Source organism: Dicentrarchus labrax, unplaced genomic scaffold (genome assembly GCF_905237075.1).
Source record: "Dicentrarchus labrax unplaced genomic scaffold, dlabrax2021, whole genome shotgun sequence".
Taxonomy (NCBI): domain Eukaryota; kingdom Metazoa; phylum Chordata; class Actinopteri; family Moronidae; genus Dicentrarchus; species Dicentrarchus labrax.
In genome coordinates, this window is record NW_026136713.1 from 3,995,725 (window position 1) to 4,012,579 (window position 16,855).

Genomic DNA, 16,855 nt, shown 5'->3' on the forward strand with positions numbered 1-16,855 from the left:
CTATCTTTCAGCTTAAACTGAAATCTAATATTGTGAATCACGAGCTGCAGAGTGTTTCACAACAGTGTGGTGCACTTTTACACAGTAACACTGTTTCTCATTACTCTTGTGTGGTTAAACTTCCTTCAGTGCTGCTCACTGTCTCATTAGATTTATGTTAAAGCCATATTAGCAGGTTAATCAAGGTAACACTGCAGATGCTCTACCCTTTTATCTTCAGCTGCTTTAATTTTTTTCCTCTGGTTGAAGTCTACAGAGGCCTGATACTGCAGTATTTACGCATAACCTCTGTACGCTACTCGCCCTCCACTGCACCGTGATTACACACATCATCTAAATACAGTACATCTCCTTTTCTCCATGTCCATTGGGACGGAAGGAGCAAGAGAGAAGAAGACAGAGAGAGAGAGAGAGAGAGAGAGAGAGAGAGAGAGAGAGAGAGAGAGAGAGATGGGGTGAAAGGCAGGAAAAAGGCAGGAAAAGTTGTGCAGTAAGAGTAACTGATATGTAGTTTCTCTCCTACTACACGTTTATAAAAAGAGGAGGGTCTGTGCAGCCAGAATAGATGCGGGTGAATGAAATTAGCTGACAGTTCTTGCACAGAGGATGATGGATGAGCCTTGTAATGGTCCCTACTAGCAAACTTTTTCTCAGCATAGTGTAGCTGGTAAAAGGCTGAAGCCATGTGACACAGCCAGCCCATTCATTAGACACTGCAGCATGTTGCAGGGATATTAAAACAAATTTGATTCATCTGAAAAAGAAGTCATGTAGTGGAGAGCGGAGAGTAAAAGAGGGGGAGTATAAGAAACAGACCAGAGGAATATAAAGAGAGAGATGGACTTAAAATAGTGGATGGAACAAAAGCGTTTAGAGCAGATTCAGTTTATTTAATCCTTTTAAAATGTGTCGTTTAGAGGGACTATATAATACAAGCTTTGATAGGACTGGGTAATAGCAGCTATAGCATCAGACAGATGTTTTTGTGGCCAAGTAGAGTGAATACCTCTCCCCTATTAGCAGCTGTGTATTGATGCAACACACCTCGGCTGCTCTGGTTTCTCAGTGAGCAGCCTGAAGACTTTTCTCCTCAAATGTACAGTACAGTGTGCCAAATTACCCAAATCTGCTTTAAATTAAATTAGAATTAGACTGAATTAGAATGGATCCTTAAAGTAAACAGATTATTAGCTGGGATGAGAGTGGATATGTCCTCTCCCTAATCAACTACAGCGCACGTTGCTTTTAGCAGCTAGATTTTCAAACACAGTGATTATTCGGAGGGAGACGGACTCAGCAACACATTATTACTCAGCGTGATGCTAGTTGACAAGCTGTCCTTTGGAATCAGCTGTTGAAGTCACAGTTGATTGCATGACTGTTCAGCAGACAAGAAGGACATGAGAGGAAGTAATACTGCTGATTTGTGTTTGTGGTCCCATACAACACTTCATAGGATAGTTTGGGCTTTTTTGTATGCAGACTCTAATACAGTATACTGTTTGATTGATTATTTTATATGAAATTCATTTTAACTCTAAGCTTCCCTGTGTGACAAACTTTATATCACTACTTGATTTTTCCTCTTATCAGGTAGTACTGAGCCCCAGTATCATGGCGTTGTAGCACTAAAGCTCGCCCATGTTGGTGTCATGGCAAAAAGTAGATTCTGCATACTGTTTATTTCCTGTTGATGGTCTTTTGATTAATCAGACTTTCTTCAGGCACAAACAGCATTAACAAACATCACATTAAATTTAAACATATCTCATAAATGATGGAAATCTAAAACAAACTGTAAGGCCTGACCACTTTCTACTACTACTGGTTTTAGCCAATAGCCTTTCAGTTTGGTCACCTGTTGTAGATTGGCCTTTGTCTTCATGTTTGCTTTTTGGTGGCTTGACTGAGAGAGAGATATTGAGAATGTGTCACCACATGTAACGCAGAGGTTCCTGCAAAAAGTTGTATAGTCGTAGTAGTGAGATTATTCACATACTGTACGGTTTAAAGTCAGCGCAAAGGTGTAATCTTTCTGCAGCTTGTAACTGCAGACTTCAATAGGTCCATCTCTCTCTCTCTCTCTCTCTCTCTCTCTCTCTCTCTCTCTCTCTCTCTCTCTCTCTCTCTCTCACTGTAGTAAGTTGCTATACAGTGTCAGTCTCTCAAAGCCATTTCCTCCTATACAACCAGAGAAGTTGAGACTCTTATAATCCAGGATAGTTCATATTTGTATGATTAGTTTATTTTCCTTCTTATTTGTATGTAAATATAACATCACATTGATTTCTCACTCAGGGATTTGAATTGTTTTTAATGAATGTTTATTAGAGGAAAATATAGATGTGTAATTTGAGTATTTTTTTCTCATTTCCTTCCAGAAACGTCACAATGCTGACGGTGTTGTCAACAAAAAGGAATGTCAAGGTATTGAAAACCACTTCTTCATCTGGTATTTGAAGAGGAGGGCCAGTATATTGTTGGTTTTTACTAGAGAACATCCTGTATTTATTATTGTGAGCAAGCAAGTAGGGCTGGATAAAAACCTAACTTTCTGCCTTGTAACATGGCTAAACAACCTGAATGCAGGTTTGTCATGCTCTTTGTACCAACTCTCTCTTTGGCTCTTATTCTTTTTTCCATGTCTTGTTTACTTCCTCTTTCTGTCTTATTGTAACTTCCCCCTTCTCTCTCATTACTTACCACAGTATTGAGGAATGGTGCCTGGGAGATTGTGCATTGGGAGAAGGTATGTACCAATAATGTGTCACTAAGGGTGATTTTCACATTTTTTTGATCTAGAGCTGAAAACAGGTCATTCATTCTACCAGTTTGTCCGTCTATTGTGTTGTTTTCAGTTGGAGAAATCTCACACACACATGCACCCTCTGACCCCTCTAGTATCCAGACACTAATTAATCCAGCGTTTCCATGTGGACGGTCATTAGAAGGCGATGCTGCAGGACAAAGAGGGGCTTCTGCTCTACCCTCATAATGAAACAATTTTATTACTGTGGCTGGAACAATTTGGCTAAAAGCAGGGGGTGTGGAGAAAAAAACACCAGGCAGTGCAGAAATTACATAGATTGGGACTGTTTGATAATGGGTAATACTGCCTCATCCATTAGAAGGTACATCCAGCATGCAGCCATGCAATATAACCTGAATCTGTATCCCTGCTCTCAGGGATATGACACAGACTTGAGAATTTATTTATTACATGAAGTATTTGTTGATTTTTTCTTTCTTGAGAACTAAATTAACAGCAGGAGATGTACTGTCTGTGTAAACATGTTGCCATCTCAACTTCTACCCTAATAACTGCACATTCTTATTGCTATAGCAAAAGTAATGTAATGTTTTCAAATGAATACTAACAGGTAGATATCAGGAAACTCACATACATCACATATTTAAGACACAATACATGCTATAAGAGCATGCTAAAATAAACCTAATATATATGGTTGTACATTATAGATGCTGAATGGTGGGGTCAAAAAGGTCTAATTAGATTAAATGAAACTTTTTAAAAGACCTTTACCAGGATAGCACAGGGTTTCTCTAACTAAGATGTTCACAAACAACATATATGATTCATGAATCATATATGTTTCCTGCTGGAACAAAATCACTGTGTTCCTTGCTGGATGTCCCTCCACTCCATACACATAGATATCCTCTCTAAAAAGGCTAACTTTAAATTATTGATGCTTTTTACATCTCCATCATGCATATTGTAAAAGTGGCTTCCCTCCCAAATTTCTGCTTGGTCTCCAAGTTCCTTTAACTACTAACTCTTTGAGGGCAGCTTGCATAAGGCCAAATATCTAGATCACCATTATTATCAATAACAGTGTCAGTCTCCATGGTTTTGGGAGCAAAATCCTTAAATTACCTTTTATGCATTTCATGTAATTCTGTTTTTTTATACTCTAGAAACCAAATGTTATCTAAAGAGTATTGCAAATGTACCTGTTTCCTCATAACTAAATGTGTTGCCTTGTCTTTATGTACTCACATGTGAGTCACATGATAAACTTGACAACTTATAAGTCCTATCTACTAAAACCTTCTTCCCATGTTTGTCTTTGTAACAAAATAAATTAGAATGGCCTTCTCTTTAAATCTTTAAGGATGCAATTCATGACGTTTAAAAAATAGACATTAAAGCTCCAGTGTGTAACATTTAGTGGGACCTATTGGCAGAAATTGAATATAATATTCATAGATATGCTTTCATTAATGTATAATCACCTAAATATTGGAATCATGTTTTTGTTACCTTGGAATAAGACATTTTTATCTTCAAACGCTGCGGGTTGCCTTCCATCCAGTTCGCTATGTTGAACCGCCATTTTTCTACAGTAGCTCAGAAGCGACAAACCAAGGGTTTTAATGTACCACTACACCGCTAGATGCCACTAAATCCTACACACTGGACCTGGAAATTAGATAGGAATATGCAGTCACGGAGAGCTTGTTCATCATTTATTGAATATGTTGATATGTTGATTTTCTTCTGAAGTTGTTGAATTATGGAATATGCTGAGTGGTTGCACCTGTTATGCAAAGTGCAGCGGTAATGGAAAGAAGGCTCCAGCTGTTTCTTCAGCGTGTCTTCTCATCAGTATTATACCATGTTTACTGCTTTAATGTACTTACCTTTTTTTCTTCCCAGCTGTGCATTTTTACTCCTGATATAGAACTCATGTTTCCATTTATGCTGTTTTTATAGGCTGTGCACAGCAGTAACCAGTTTATTTTTACAGGTTGAGGTGGGCGATATTTTTAGAGTAAATGGCAGGGATTTCGTTCCTGCGGATGCTGCCATTTTATCGTCCAGGTATTAGAGTCCACCCTGCAACCAGATTGTGGGGAACATCTCCCTTCTTTCTTATTTTCTTCTTTTTGCTTCTTCTCTCAACTCTCCCTAAAGAAGTGATGGTTAGATAATGCATCTAGCTAATATAGGCAAAGTGGCTGAAAATCTTGCCTTTAAAAATCAGAATTTAAAATTTGATTTAGTAATACATACCTTAAAGAGTCTAGTAAAGGGTTGTGATGCTATGTATCTTGTTGTGCCAACCATCATTTCTCTAGGTGTGACAGTGATAATGTGAATTTGGATTATAATTGATCATGTCAACATAAACCGACCTACCTCCTTCACCTTTTCAAAAAACCGTTTGGACCTGCTTTGGATGGGCCTTACATCAATTCTGTCACTCTTCTAAGATTATTTAAGTACAAATTTACGACAAATTGTATTCATACTAAACAGTGTGTTTTCAAAAATCACTCTTTTCTTTATAAACTTCAGACTTCTGAGCGACTGTATCATCAGCTTCACTGCATCGTGTTTTTCTAAATGGTTTTGTGAAAAGGAGAACAGATGACCAACCATACCCTCTGATCACACAGGACTGATCATTGTGCTCTTCTCATCTCCCTGAAACTGAAACAGTTGTCTCTCTCCCTTTATGTGTTTGCTGTTTGTCTGTCTGTCTGTGTTTTTTTATTCTTTTAACCCCCTCCATCCCTCCTTGTTTTTTTCTCATCCTCTCCTCTCCTGCCCCCTGTGCGAACAACTGCCACACTTTCTCTCTCTCGCCCCCTGCTGGTGTGTGGTTGGTAATATCAGGTGGCTGTTGGGGAAGTAGTCAGAGCTGCAAATGGGGATCACCTCCCGGCTGACCTCGTCATACTGTCGTCAAGGTCAGGAAACCAGCAACATCAACCAACAAAACAGCGGTGGGAGAGATAGGGACTGTGTGTATAACTGGGACAAAACACTTTAGCTCTATTTTATTTTTCACACTTGAGGAAGACAGTAGCCTGGGATTATTCTAGCAACTTTTTTCTACTTTTCCTCTACATTGTTGTTTGTCAGCTATAATATTTTTTATACAGTCATTTTATTATGCTGGATTTTGTTTTACAACGTCACATGTACAGTAGGACCTTTTCAATGTTTGGCTGAAACTTCTAATACCGCTGAATGGAGACATCTAGTATTACAGCACAGGAGCAAATGCTCCCTGTGTGTTATGGGTGTGAATATATTCTACATATTCGTGCCCTTGCATGGCTTGTATGGCATCCTGAATGCAACAGTTTCATTTTATAAGACAATTTGCATGCAGTCACATTCCAAGTTGAAAAGCTGAAAAGCATCATGGAATTATAGTGTTGCTAACTTTCCACAACATGTTACTGACATTTGAACAGGCCCAAGTGTAGTTAAAAGATTCCTCATCAGTATCAAAGCATTTTTCAGCTGTTTTATAAATAGTACAAAGTATTAAAATTGCCATCACAGCAGACTTCTGCTAATTTCCATGAAACAAAGCTCTTGTTTGATGGCTAATAGGAGCATACTCCAAACCATCCATTGATTGTGGTTGGGCTTCAGTGTCCAGATCTCTTTTTGATTTTCCCTTCCACCCTGTGTGTGTTTGGACCAGCCTTCGGTATGAATAAATCACCCTATTAAAAGAGTAGCTAACCAGGGACCCAGCTCACCTTAAGCACCGGCATGCTCTAACTCTCTGTCCCTGTGCCCAGAGTCTGTCAGAGGCCTATTTGTCCGCTCTGTTTTTTGTGCTCGGCATGCCTGCTTGCCTATATCACCCTACTCTAGTGTTTTTTTTCTCTCTCTCTCCTCTCTCTATCCCTTTTCAGTGTAATTTAGATTTTCTTAAAAGACAGTTAAGCTGCGTTGTAGCAGCAAACAAAAATGTTATATCTGTCTTGAGGATATTAACTGTACATTAAACTGGTGACTTCCACTCAGTAAAACTTTGATGTAGATTTATTGGCCTTTAGGCTGACATGCAGCGTCTTTGTCTGCAGTGATATAGACTTATATAGTTGTTGTGTTGTCCCTCAGATTTTGTTATATATATATATATATGTATTATAGTAATATTATATACAATTATAATAATATAAAACAATAATGAACAGCTAAGGTTAGATATCCTGTAATATATCATTGAAAAGCAGTTTATGATTACTCCAAGTGTGTATATCCTCTCCCTCCACCACAGTGAACCGCAGGGTATGTGCTACATTGAAACATCTAACTTGGACGGAGAAACAAACCTTAAAATCAGACAGGTGATTATCTTTTTTTATTCTTTCTTTATGTAAGTTACTGTCTATACAATGAGAACTAAAAGGAATCTTCCACAAGTCTGCAGCACAAATCTAACCTGCTGTAACTACATCAATAGGGTCTCCAAGTGACTGCAGACATAAAGGACATCGACAGCCTAATGCGTCTCTCTGGGCGGATGGAGTGCGAGAGCCCAAACCGCCATCTGTATGAGTTTGTTGGGAACATCCGGCTGGATAGACACAGGTGGGCCCAGTTGCAGAGCTCCATGCCTGGCTCTCTCTGCCTCTGTTACCTACTCAGTAGCCTACTAGCCAGGAGCAGGGCCAATATCGGTGCATTATGAGAGTTTAGGAGTGATTTAATCTTAATGAATAAATGAAAGAACCTGCTTCAGTGATATTTAATTACATATTTCTTTTGAGGCTTTGTTGTTCTAGGGAAAATGGATTATATTCTGTATGCCTGCTGTTATGGTTTTATGGCTTGATTCCAGGAGTCTGGGACAGTAAAGCTCACCTCAATAACCATCGTTATCCAGAGCTATACTTGGCTTTTTGTGGGTTCATAGTTTGATGGGAAGTATTATCATATTGACGTAAATAATGAAAGTAAAGGTTTTTCTCCATTATTCTGTTTTGCCAATATACAACTTCAAATCCTAAAGGTTTGGATATGTGTCAGTTTAAACATCTATTAATACAACTTGTTTAATGCCAAACGTTTAGAGTTTTAGATAGAAAATGCAATTTTAGAAATTAGAAATAGAAGCCAGTTTTACTACCGGCTGTGTTTATAAATGTTACTGATGTGAAGCCTTTCACAGCATCGCAAAATACTAATGACCTAGTTGGTGTTGTGGTGTAATGCTTCCCTGTCGGGATAGATTATTCATTGTTGTAATATTGGTTATTGGGTATTGTTAGTATTGGCATGTTTATCAATAAGGAATCTGAAAGGGTTTTGTTAAATCAGTGATTGTATGTAAGATCAATACTCATTGATTGAGGGTGATTAGAAGGCTTGAAGTATCAACCAAAAGAAAAGTATGAAAGTATGAAGAATGTACTCATGGCAATGATGTTTCTTACTACAGTACGGTACCACTGGGTCCAGATCAGATCTTATTGAGAGGAGCTCAACTGAGGAACACTCAGTGGGTGCATGGTGTGGTGGTCTACACTGGACATGACACAAAGCTTATGCAGGTAATCAGCACATTTGCATATTTGGTGGGCATTATTTGCAGTTACAAGAATGTACATTTTGGTTATACAACTAAATCTGTTTAACCAGAAAATAACATACAGTATTTAGTCAGACTGCATGTGCCCTTGTGTATGTCACCAAAACTCATTATGTTTTTATATTATATTATTGCTGTTCTCAGAGCACAGAAACACAAGACAGCATCACCTTTGGCCAAACTTTTTTAAAATCACAACTGTCTTGTTATGTTTTACCCAGAATTCTACTCGGCCTCCTCTGAAGCTGTCCAACGTGGAGCGGATCACCAACTTTCAGATCCTTGTGCTGTTTGGCTGCCTGCTAGCCATCTCTCTGGTCTGCTCTATTGGCCAAACCATCTGGAAGTACCAGTACGGCAATGATGCCTGGTACATGGATCTCAACTGTAAGAGTCCCAACAGCCTACGCTGCACCTCTTATTCCACATATTTTGTCTCACTTGTCCATATCAGCTTATTTCTTTTTCATTTTAAGTTCCTAAATGCTGGTATGTGTTGTGTCGTTTTTGTGTTGCCTCAGTTAAACTATGTTTCGCATTACAAGTGAAATATGTGGCAATGTGGGAATAAGTGAATTCCCTGTTAACTGAGAAAAGACAGCTGTGACATGCATAGATGTGTTGTGAATGAGTTTGAGTGAAAAAGAAATGGTTGAATATCACTGCGCTGCTGTACTTTTTTGTTCCTTTCTAATGTTCTGTTTGATTTTGTTGTTTTCTTTGTTGTCGTTTTTTAACAGCTCCAGGTAACAACCATTTAAAAGCCTTGGCCATCCGTGAATGACCCTCCCTTACTAACCCCTTACTGAAGCTCTGCCTTTGCTAAGCAAATGAAGCCCCCTACCCTCGCCCCCTATATGGTTGCCCTACTTTGTATGGGCCCATGCCATGGACAAGCACATACCAGGGATCCAACAATAGGTTTTTCCCCTCCAGCTCTCTTATACCTTCGTCTAGTTATTTTCAGTGCCTGATGCAAACAGTGTCTCACTTTTCCTTCATTTTTTTGTGCCACGTTAAACACTTTGCAGTTTCCAAGTTTCAGACCCTCACCCCCCCCGAATCTTTACAACAAATGAATAGCAGCATTTACTCTGACTGCCAGGGAAATGTTCTACTCAGGAAGCTTTTCATAGCGGGAGGCTTATACGTGTTTATTGCTCGAGCACAACATGTGGTGCAGCCCAAGGGGCAAGAGCTGACATTTTCTAAATGCCTCTGTCGCCTTCTTTTCTTCTGTGGTTTTTTTCAAAGGACAGACAGAGAGGGGAGGGAAGGGGACAGGTAAATACCTGTTTAATCTTTATGTGTATTCTCAAGCTATTATCGAAAACGGTTCTATTTTAAGCTGCTATTACAGACAATAACACAGCACAAAAAATATGGGCTGCTCAGTTTCTGCGGCAGAGGGTCTGTTGTGGTGAAGCTCTGAACCTGGTGTGCGAAGTGATTATCGTGACACTCTGGCCATTACTCTGTACCCTGATAGGCCTGTGTAGGAGAGGTTGTGCCCTGGTCAATTCAAGCTTGCACTACGACTTACACTGTCCCTTTTTATAAGATTTTGCATTGGCTTCTATTGGTTTTCTAAGGGTTCCAATATTGTCCTCAGTGGCATTAAAACCCATATCTAAAAGACCCAATATCACTCTGATGAGGGGAGTGTAAGTCATAAAGCAGGCGTCCATCTTGAGACTGATTGTACTTCCATAAGGAGTTGTTGAGACTCTGTCCAGTGCATATTATCCAACCTGTGACAAAAGAGAGAGGTGGGGAGACAAATCTTAAACATCCCATTTACTTACATCACTATATTTTCCTAAATGATTGTAATTTCACTCACTTACCAAAATTTGGAAGTTAAACGCAGTCAGGAGCAGAAGATTCAACGTTTGCCCACTACACATCACACAGGCTCATATGTCACAGAAGCCTATTATGCATGACCAGTGAGTAATTCATTTGACTTTGACCCAGTGCAGAGTGCTGACACAGATCATCCCGGACATTAAGCCTATACATTGTGACAACCTAACTTTATGCAGATTGAGAGCAGACATGAATGGTCATTCATTATGCATTCATGCAACCTGCTACAGTTTAGTCAGTTAGCCCACTTAGTTTTTGTAGGTAGTTGTGCATTTATCACCATATCATTGAATTTATGCTGACTATCTCTGTTAGTAAACTGCTGATGTCTTAACTGACAGCACTTCTGCTTTACTTCTGTAACGTGGGGGTCTAGCCTTTTTACACACCAAAACGAAAGAAAATTTCACTAATTTTACCTAAGAATTTAGCTCTCTTATATTTGTATTATAAGGTGTAACACAAAAGGAATCTTGAGATCTTGACTCTTAAAACCCCAACAATTGACAGTTCAAGTCCTGTGGCGTAATTAATTATTAGAAAGATTTTTTTTATTAAATATGGTTAGAACAGATTATATTCCTATTGCTATTTCATTACATAAGACATCAGGTGTACTGTTGCACTTGTGTGACTTGTGCATGTCCTGGTTTGCTATGGTTTGATTTTTCTTATTGACTGTACTGATCCAACACAGTGTCGCTCTCTTCGGGAATCTTGCGTAACATCACATAACAAGGCGGCTACTAGAAATGAATGAAATGAGGTGATGTAGTGATCATCATTAACATCCAAACTTTTTCACTGGCATAATCCACCCCCTCTTTTCCACTCCTTGTTGGTTGAGAATGTGCTATGGACTGAACTCTCCCTCCTTTGTCTTGAGAGCATCCGATATGTTTGTCTTCCTCCCCACTTCTGAAAAAATATTCCCTCCTATATGTGTTGTTGTACCAGTAGCAGTAGCTTCCATTCTGCCACTTTCTTTGTGCCATCCAGTTTTTGTTTTGCAATTGTTCTCTCATGGGGAAGGGCTGCCCCTCTCAACCGCAATGCTAAGATCAAGGCTTGGGTTGAGGAAGGTAACATTTGCACCTCCTGCAAGCTGAGGAAAGGTAATCACATCCCTCCTGTTTTCATGTTTGGTGTCAGTGGGGTTACATGTTGATCACTGCCAATTGTTTGGGGCTTTTGGGGGGGGAACAGCATCATTTTGCATAGTGCTTTGTGGAATTCATTGCCTGGATCATGCTGGATGCCAAGGCTGCTGCTGTGACACTAATGACATTTGAGATACTTCAGTCCCTGTTCGCTACTTTGAATCTTTGGGACATTAAATTTGACTGTTAACCGGTTGAGTCGTAAGAGGATGAGGTTGGGTGGAAGAAATGGTTAATTCCAGCTAATGCACGACGTTAGCCCAAAACAGTCTCTGGATTGGGATAATGTTGATCATTGGCTGGAAGTAGCTTTGGGCATTTTCATTTAACTAACTGACATTTATGAATCAGCACTGATGAGTCTCTTGTGTATCACTTCCCTTTTGTCCAAAATTAATCCCCTGATAGATGGCGGGGCAGCTAACTTTGGCCTCAACTTCCTCACCTTCATCATCCTGTTCAACAACCTGATCCCCATCAGTCTCCTGGTCACCCTGGAGGTCATCAAGTTCATCCAAGCCTTTTTCATCAACTGGGTGAGTGGAAGCTACAATTTATTTGAACTAACCTCTAAATTTAAGATGGATGCACTATTTCCTAGTCAGGTGCAACTTTAAAGAGGAAAATAGCTTTTAAATGTATGTGTATGTTTACATGCATTACAAAAGCAGACATACCCACAACAGAGGACATAAATAATAGATATAGTTATATTTTTGTTTGAAAATGTTTGCAATAGAGTTAAGACTGTCTACTGCTACATAAAGAAAGCAAGATATTTTTTATAGTAATAATGGATTGAATGACTACTTGTATGTGAAGGGAATTACTCACAGTGAATAACCCACAGAAAGTTATTGCCAAACTCTGCAGTTCACTTTAACACTATGAAGCTTCTAAGCATCTTTTGTCATTGTTTTACTGCCTGCAAGTTTACTCTTTTGATTTACTCTCACCGTTCCCATTAACCTTGGTTCCAAACGCAGCAGGCAGCTACGGAGAAGCTCTAAAAAGCCGCTGTGTGCCACCTGCCTAACACCAAATGGAAGACAATTAAAATTAGCAGCTAACTTATGAACATAGTGAAGCATTTATATATTATTTAGCTCCCTCAGGTAGAGACCAAAACAGAGCTAAAGGAGAGTGAATATTAAAGTTAAATTGTTTTAAGTCAACAAAAACATGACTCCAAATGAATACTAATGTATGTCTGTCTCTGTGTCTGCACGATATGTAAAGAAGCCATACCACCTGTATAAGGTGATGATATGTCAATGTTGTGTTAACATCTTGTTGCACTGCCCCCAAGTGCCCAAAAAATACATTCTTGCATGTTAAAGAACTGGGCAGTGGACTATCAAAATGTATGTGATTGCTGTACAAATAACTGGGTCATCATCATGCACAGAAATTTTTAAGAACATCTATGTAAATCTATAAAGACCACTACATAGCCAAACACACATCTGAAACCTGACTAACATGACTAGAATATTGCGCTCTTATATCCTCAGCAACTAGGTCGACCCCAGCAAATATCTCCGCTGAGGAGTCGTACTGTTTCTGTTGCCTGAAGTAATTCTGAGCCCCCTTTTCATTAAATGTTAAATGAAGGAATTTTTAGCAACATTTAGGGCAGTTCTTAGTTGGCCGGTCTTCCTACAGCCCCAGTTGGTTCAGGTTTTTCTTGAGGAAAAAAAGACTGAGGGGACTGAGAAGGGTCTGACAAAGGGTCTGACGCTTAAAGTTTTTTGTGATTGGTTGTAGGACACTGATATGCTCTATGAGCCCACAAACACACCGGCCATGGCTCGCACCTCCAATCTGAATGAAGAATTAGGCCAGGTAAGCAGTTCAAATAATATTTTACATTATGTGGACACTTAGTTGAAAGATCCATCTTTTCTTGAGGATAAAATGTATACCCATGAAGTAAGTTATGTTGATGTTATCATGTCTTTTTCTACCCACACAGGTAAAATACATTTTCTCTGATAAGACGGGGACCCTGACCTGCAACGTGATGCAGTTCAAGAAGTGCACCATTGCTGGTGTTGCCTATGGGTACGTTCCATTTTCCTTCTCCCTTTTTTATTTTCCCTGCTCTCCCCTTTGCATCCTCTACCGTTACCTCCCCCATCACCATCGTTTAAATGCAGAGTGTGCATCATAGTACATCTGGCGTTTCTCTCTCCTCCCTCGTCTTCTCATTAGCAGCTGCATCAGTGCTCCTCTCCACATAAACTATAAATAAAAGGCGGACAGACATTTGCAAGCAAAGGCACTTTACTCTCTCCTTCGCAGGCTTTCGTCCATCGTTTGTCACGTTGGAGGTGTTTGTGAAAACTGGCTATACATTTCACAATTTTCTCTTCAAGCCCCAGAGCTTGACAGAGTCTTGACACAAGTTAGAAACAAGAATATTGGTGACGTACAGTATCCTACAGTAACACAGGGATTTAGCCAAAATTCACAGTCCACATGAATTTACTGCTCCACTGACACAAACACATATTCTATCACATTTGAACATTTCATTAAATCAGCCCTTGATGTTTTTTTCCCCTGAATATACTCTCATTTAATTTTAGTGCATAGATAATTAGCCTCAGTAGATGCAAAACAAGTGGGAGAGCAGAGTATCTTTACAGAACCAAAGCAAGTGCAGGCGTGACAGTACATGATTAATCCCATTAGGATTCAATTAAAAGCATGATTGATGGAGTGCAAGCTGAAGGACAAAAGAGAGTATTTTATCTTGAGTTCTCTTTCCAAAGCTCTCTTTATGCTGTGATTTCTTGCCCAGTGAGGACGTCAACAACTTCTTATTGTCGATCCCCAGGTCAATAATATAAATTCACTTAAAGTAGTGATAATGTACATGTTGATGATGTGTTAGCTCCAAGATCATTACTGATATTCCTTTTTTAAACTGTTGCTGCTGATTAAAGGCAGATGTGTCGTTTTTTGAATTTGTTTTGGACTGCAGACTGTCTTTTCTCTTTCTTTTTTGTCTTTTTTAACGGTTATTTAAATGGGTCAAGCCTGCTGGTCGTCAGGGACAGACACTCCTTCCTGCAAAGATGGAAGTTAGGCCGCAGTCTCTCTCCTTCATCCCAAGTAGTGAAGTTTTCCTTTGATTCTCTGAAACGAGGACTCCCTCTTATGCAACTGATAAATATGGATGAGTGTTTCATATCAGGAGAGAAAAAAGGCAGGTTCTAATGAGGCGAAGCTGTTTGGATGATACTATCATTTGGCCCGCTCGTCTTCTTCTGGGTTGCCAAAATAAGAGTTGAGAGGGTTCCATTCAGAAACTGTATTTATAATCCACCAGCAACAATGTTAACTGTAACAGTAATTTAATCCATTTAATTTAACTTAAATTACTCTTCTTCCATAGAATATATAAGGAAATTATTTCTTTAACTATTCATATGGTCACTCCTGAAGATGATTCAATCATAATCTGACCTGTATCTCACTATTTCTCACTATGTGTCAGGAAATTGTCACTGAGCATTAATGTGTTGTGCAGGTAAATGTTGATTGTGTTTTTTCAAATTAAAGGACAGGGAGCGAGAATTATCTGCAAAACAAACGGACCTAATGATTAAAACCAGTAAAAACACAGAATAAAACAGTCTGAGCTTAAAAATCAGTTTTGGAAACATTTGAGATAATGCACGTATACAGCTCAACAAAATATATAAACAAAATATAAGTCTAGTGTTTTCCCCCGTTTGCGGCACGTTTGCCCTTGTCGGCCACCATAAACTGGGGTTATTATTGTTACCACAGCATTGCTATAAGTGCTCAATTAGGTTTAGGTTTTTACAGTATATAAGCAGTATATATATATAGTAGTACACTTAAAATGTCTAAAAACACTAGACTTATATTTTGTTTATATATTTTGTTGAGCTGTATACGTGCATTATCTCAAATGTTTCCGACACTGATTTTTAAGCTCAGACTGCTTTATTCTGTGTTTTTACTGGTTTTAATCATCAGGTCCGTTTGTTTTGCGGCTAATTCTCGCTCCCTGTAAAATCCTCCTGAACAATGAACACTGAAGTAATCCTAACTGGGAGAACTGCAGTGACCACAATAGTGGTAAAGACAACAACTCCCATGATCCCACTCTTCAGGACGACATGAAACTGTTATTATCGTTTTATTGTGAGAGACCTCTTAGGGGCAGGAATGACATATTGTTCGTTTAATGATATAAATACATAATGAATTAATTATTGTTGTATCCACCCAACAGTGAAACAAACTTCCTCCCCATCCTTCATAAATGTCTGATTTGACTGCTTCCAGTTATCTGCTTGGTTGAGGGTAATCCTGAAATATGGATAAAGTAGTTATGAGGCAGATATTTTCTAATTAAAATTCTTCATCAGTAACATGTCTCTACTTCAAGAATGAACATACTTAATACCTAAGGACAGATTTCAAACTATCTGACTCAACTCCAGGAAGTAGTGCTATATTCTTGCACAAAAAAAGAAATGATTTGAGTAAAACCAAAGATAAAAAAATGTGTGCATATTTTAATACAAATGAATGAACATGCATGTGCATAGCACTCACTGTGTGGCGTGACTTGTAATTTGGCTTGACTTGTAACACACACACACACACACACACACACACACACACACACACACACACACACACACACACAAAGCCCCCCTGACACTGCCGCCTGCATGTGTTCCTCACCACAAATTAAGTGCTGCTGTAATTAATAAAGCTAACCCCAAGGGTGTAGACATTAATTAATTCCACTGGATTGGAGTCCAAATCTCAAGGAGAGATAGTGTTTAGGTTAGAAAGGCTCCCAGAATCCTCCTGAGTGTTATTAGGTTGGAGTGAAGTGAAAGCATATTTTCTAGATGTACTCAAGAACAAGACTCTTAATAAGATGTTTATTTTTTATTTTCTATTAAACCAAATGCGTCGTTGTAAAGTGTAACCCAGTAGATATGTACATTACAGTTGTTACATATGTTTAATACTTTACTTTATTCATCCATAATGTAGACGGATTGGTTCGCTGTTAATGCAGATAACCACCATGATGTTTTACTGAAGGTACAAGACTGAACAGGCTCACAGTATGAATCCAACTGAGTTCAAATCAAATGGAAAGCCGTAATGTTCAGCAGAGCACATCGTCTGGTCGGCTCCACTCCTCACAGTTAACAAACCCCTGCACTGCAGTTAGTCTGCCAGAGCAGAGATGTCCAAATCATTTGGTGCCTCGTTTTAGAGCAGTGTGCTCTCTGACCACATTTAGTTTCAAACATTGTTGTTTTCATTGGTGGCCATGAAACACAGAATACGCATGTACATATTGCAGCTGTAGTTGCAAAGTTCCTGCTGTTGCCTGATGTGGAACAAGAGAGAAGACCTCTTACTATGATAAAATGATTCCCAAACATTTATATA

The 16,855-nt window shown here is 39.0% G+C and overlaps 1 protein-coding gene across 4 annotated transcripts in view; it reads left to right on the forward strand.

The window, feature by feature from the left end:
- The window catches only part of atp8a1 (ATPase phospholipid transporting 8A1), a 101,548-nt gene that overhangs the window by 28,270 nt on the left and 56,423 nt on the right, over window positions 1-16,855 (forward strand). For 2 of the 4 annotated variants that reach the window (XR_007887262.1, XM_051420335.1), the window contains exons 5-14: window positions 2,382-2,427; window positions 2,709-2,749; window positions 5,645-5,718; window positions 7,053-7,122; window positions 7,239-7,366; window positions 8,217-8,328; window positions 8,588-8,753; window positions 11,804-11,931; window positions 13,163-13,240; window positions 13,371-13,459. Coding sequence is in view for 3 of the 4 variants with exons in the window: in XM_051420335.1 (XP_051276295.1) it covers window positions 2,382-2,427; window positions 2,709-2,749; window positions 5,645-5,718; window positions 7,053-7,122; window positions 7,239-7,366; window positions 8,217-8,328; window positions 8,588-8,753; window positions 11,804-11,931; window positions 13,163-13,240; window positions 13,371-13,459 (932 nt within the window). In the remaining variant the exon portion in view is untranslated. Of the gene's footprint in view, window positions 1-2,381; window positions 2,428-2,708; window positions 2,750-4,772; window positions 4,847-5,644; window positions 5,719-7,052; window positions 7,123-7,238; window positions 7,367-8,216; window positions 8,329-8,587; window positions 8,754-11,803; window positions 11,932-13,162; window positions 13,241-13,370; window positions 13,460-16,855 lie in introns of all 4 variants that reach the window. The other 2 variants (XM_051420336.1, XM_051420337.1) reach the window with 1 other exon arrangement.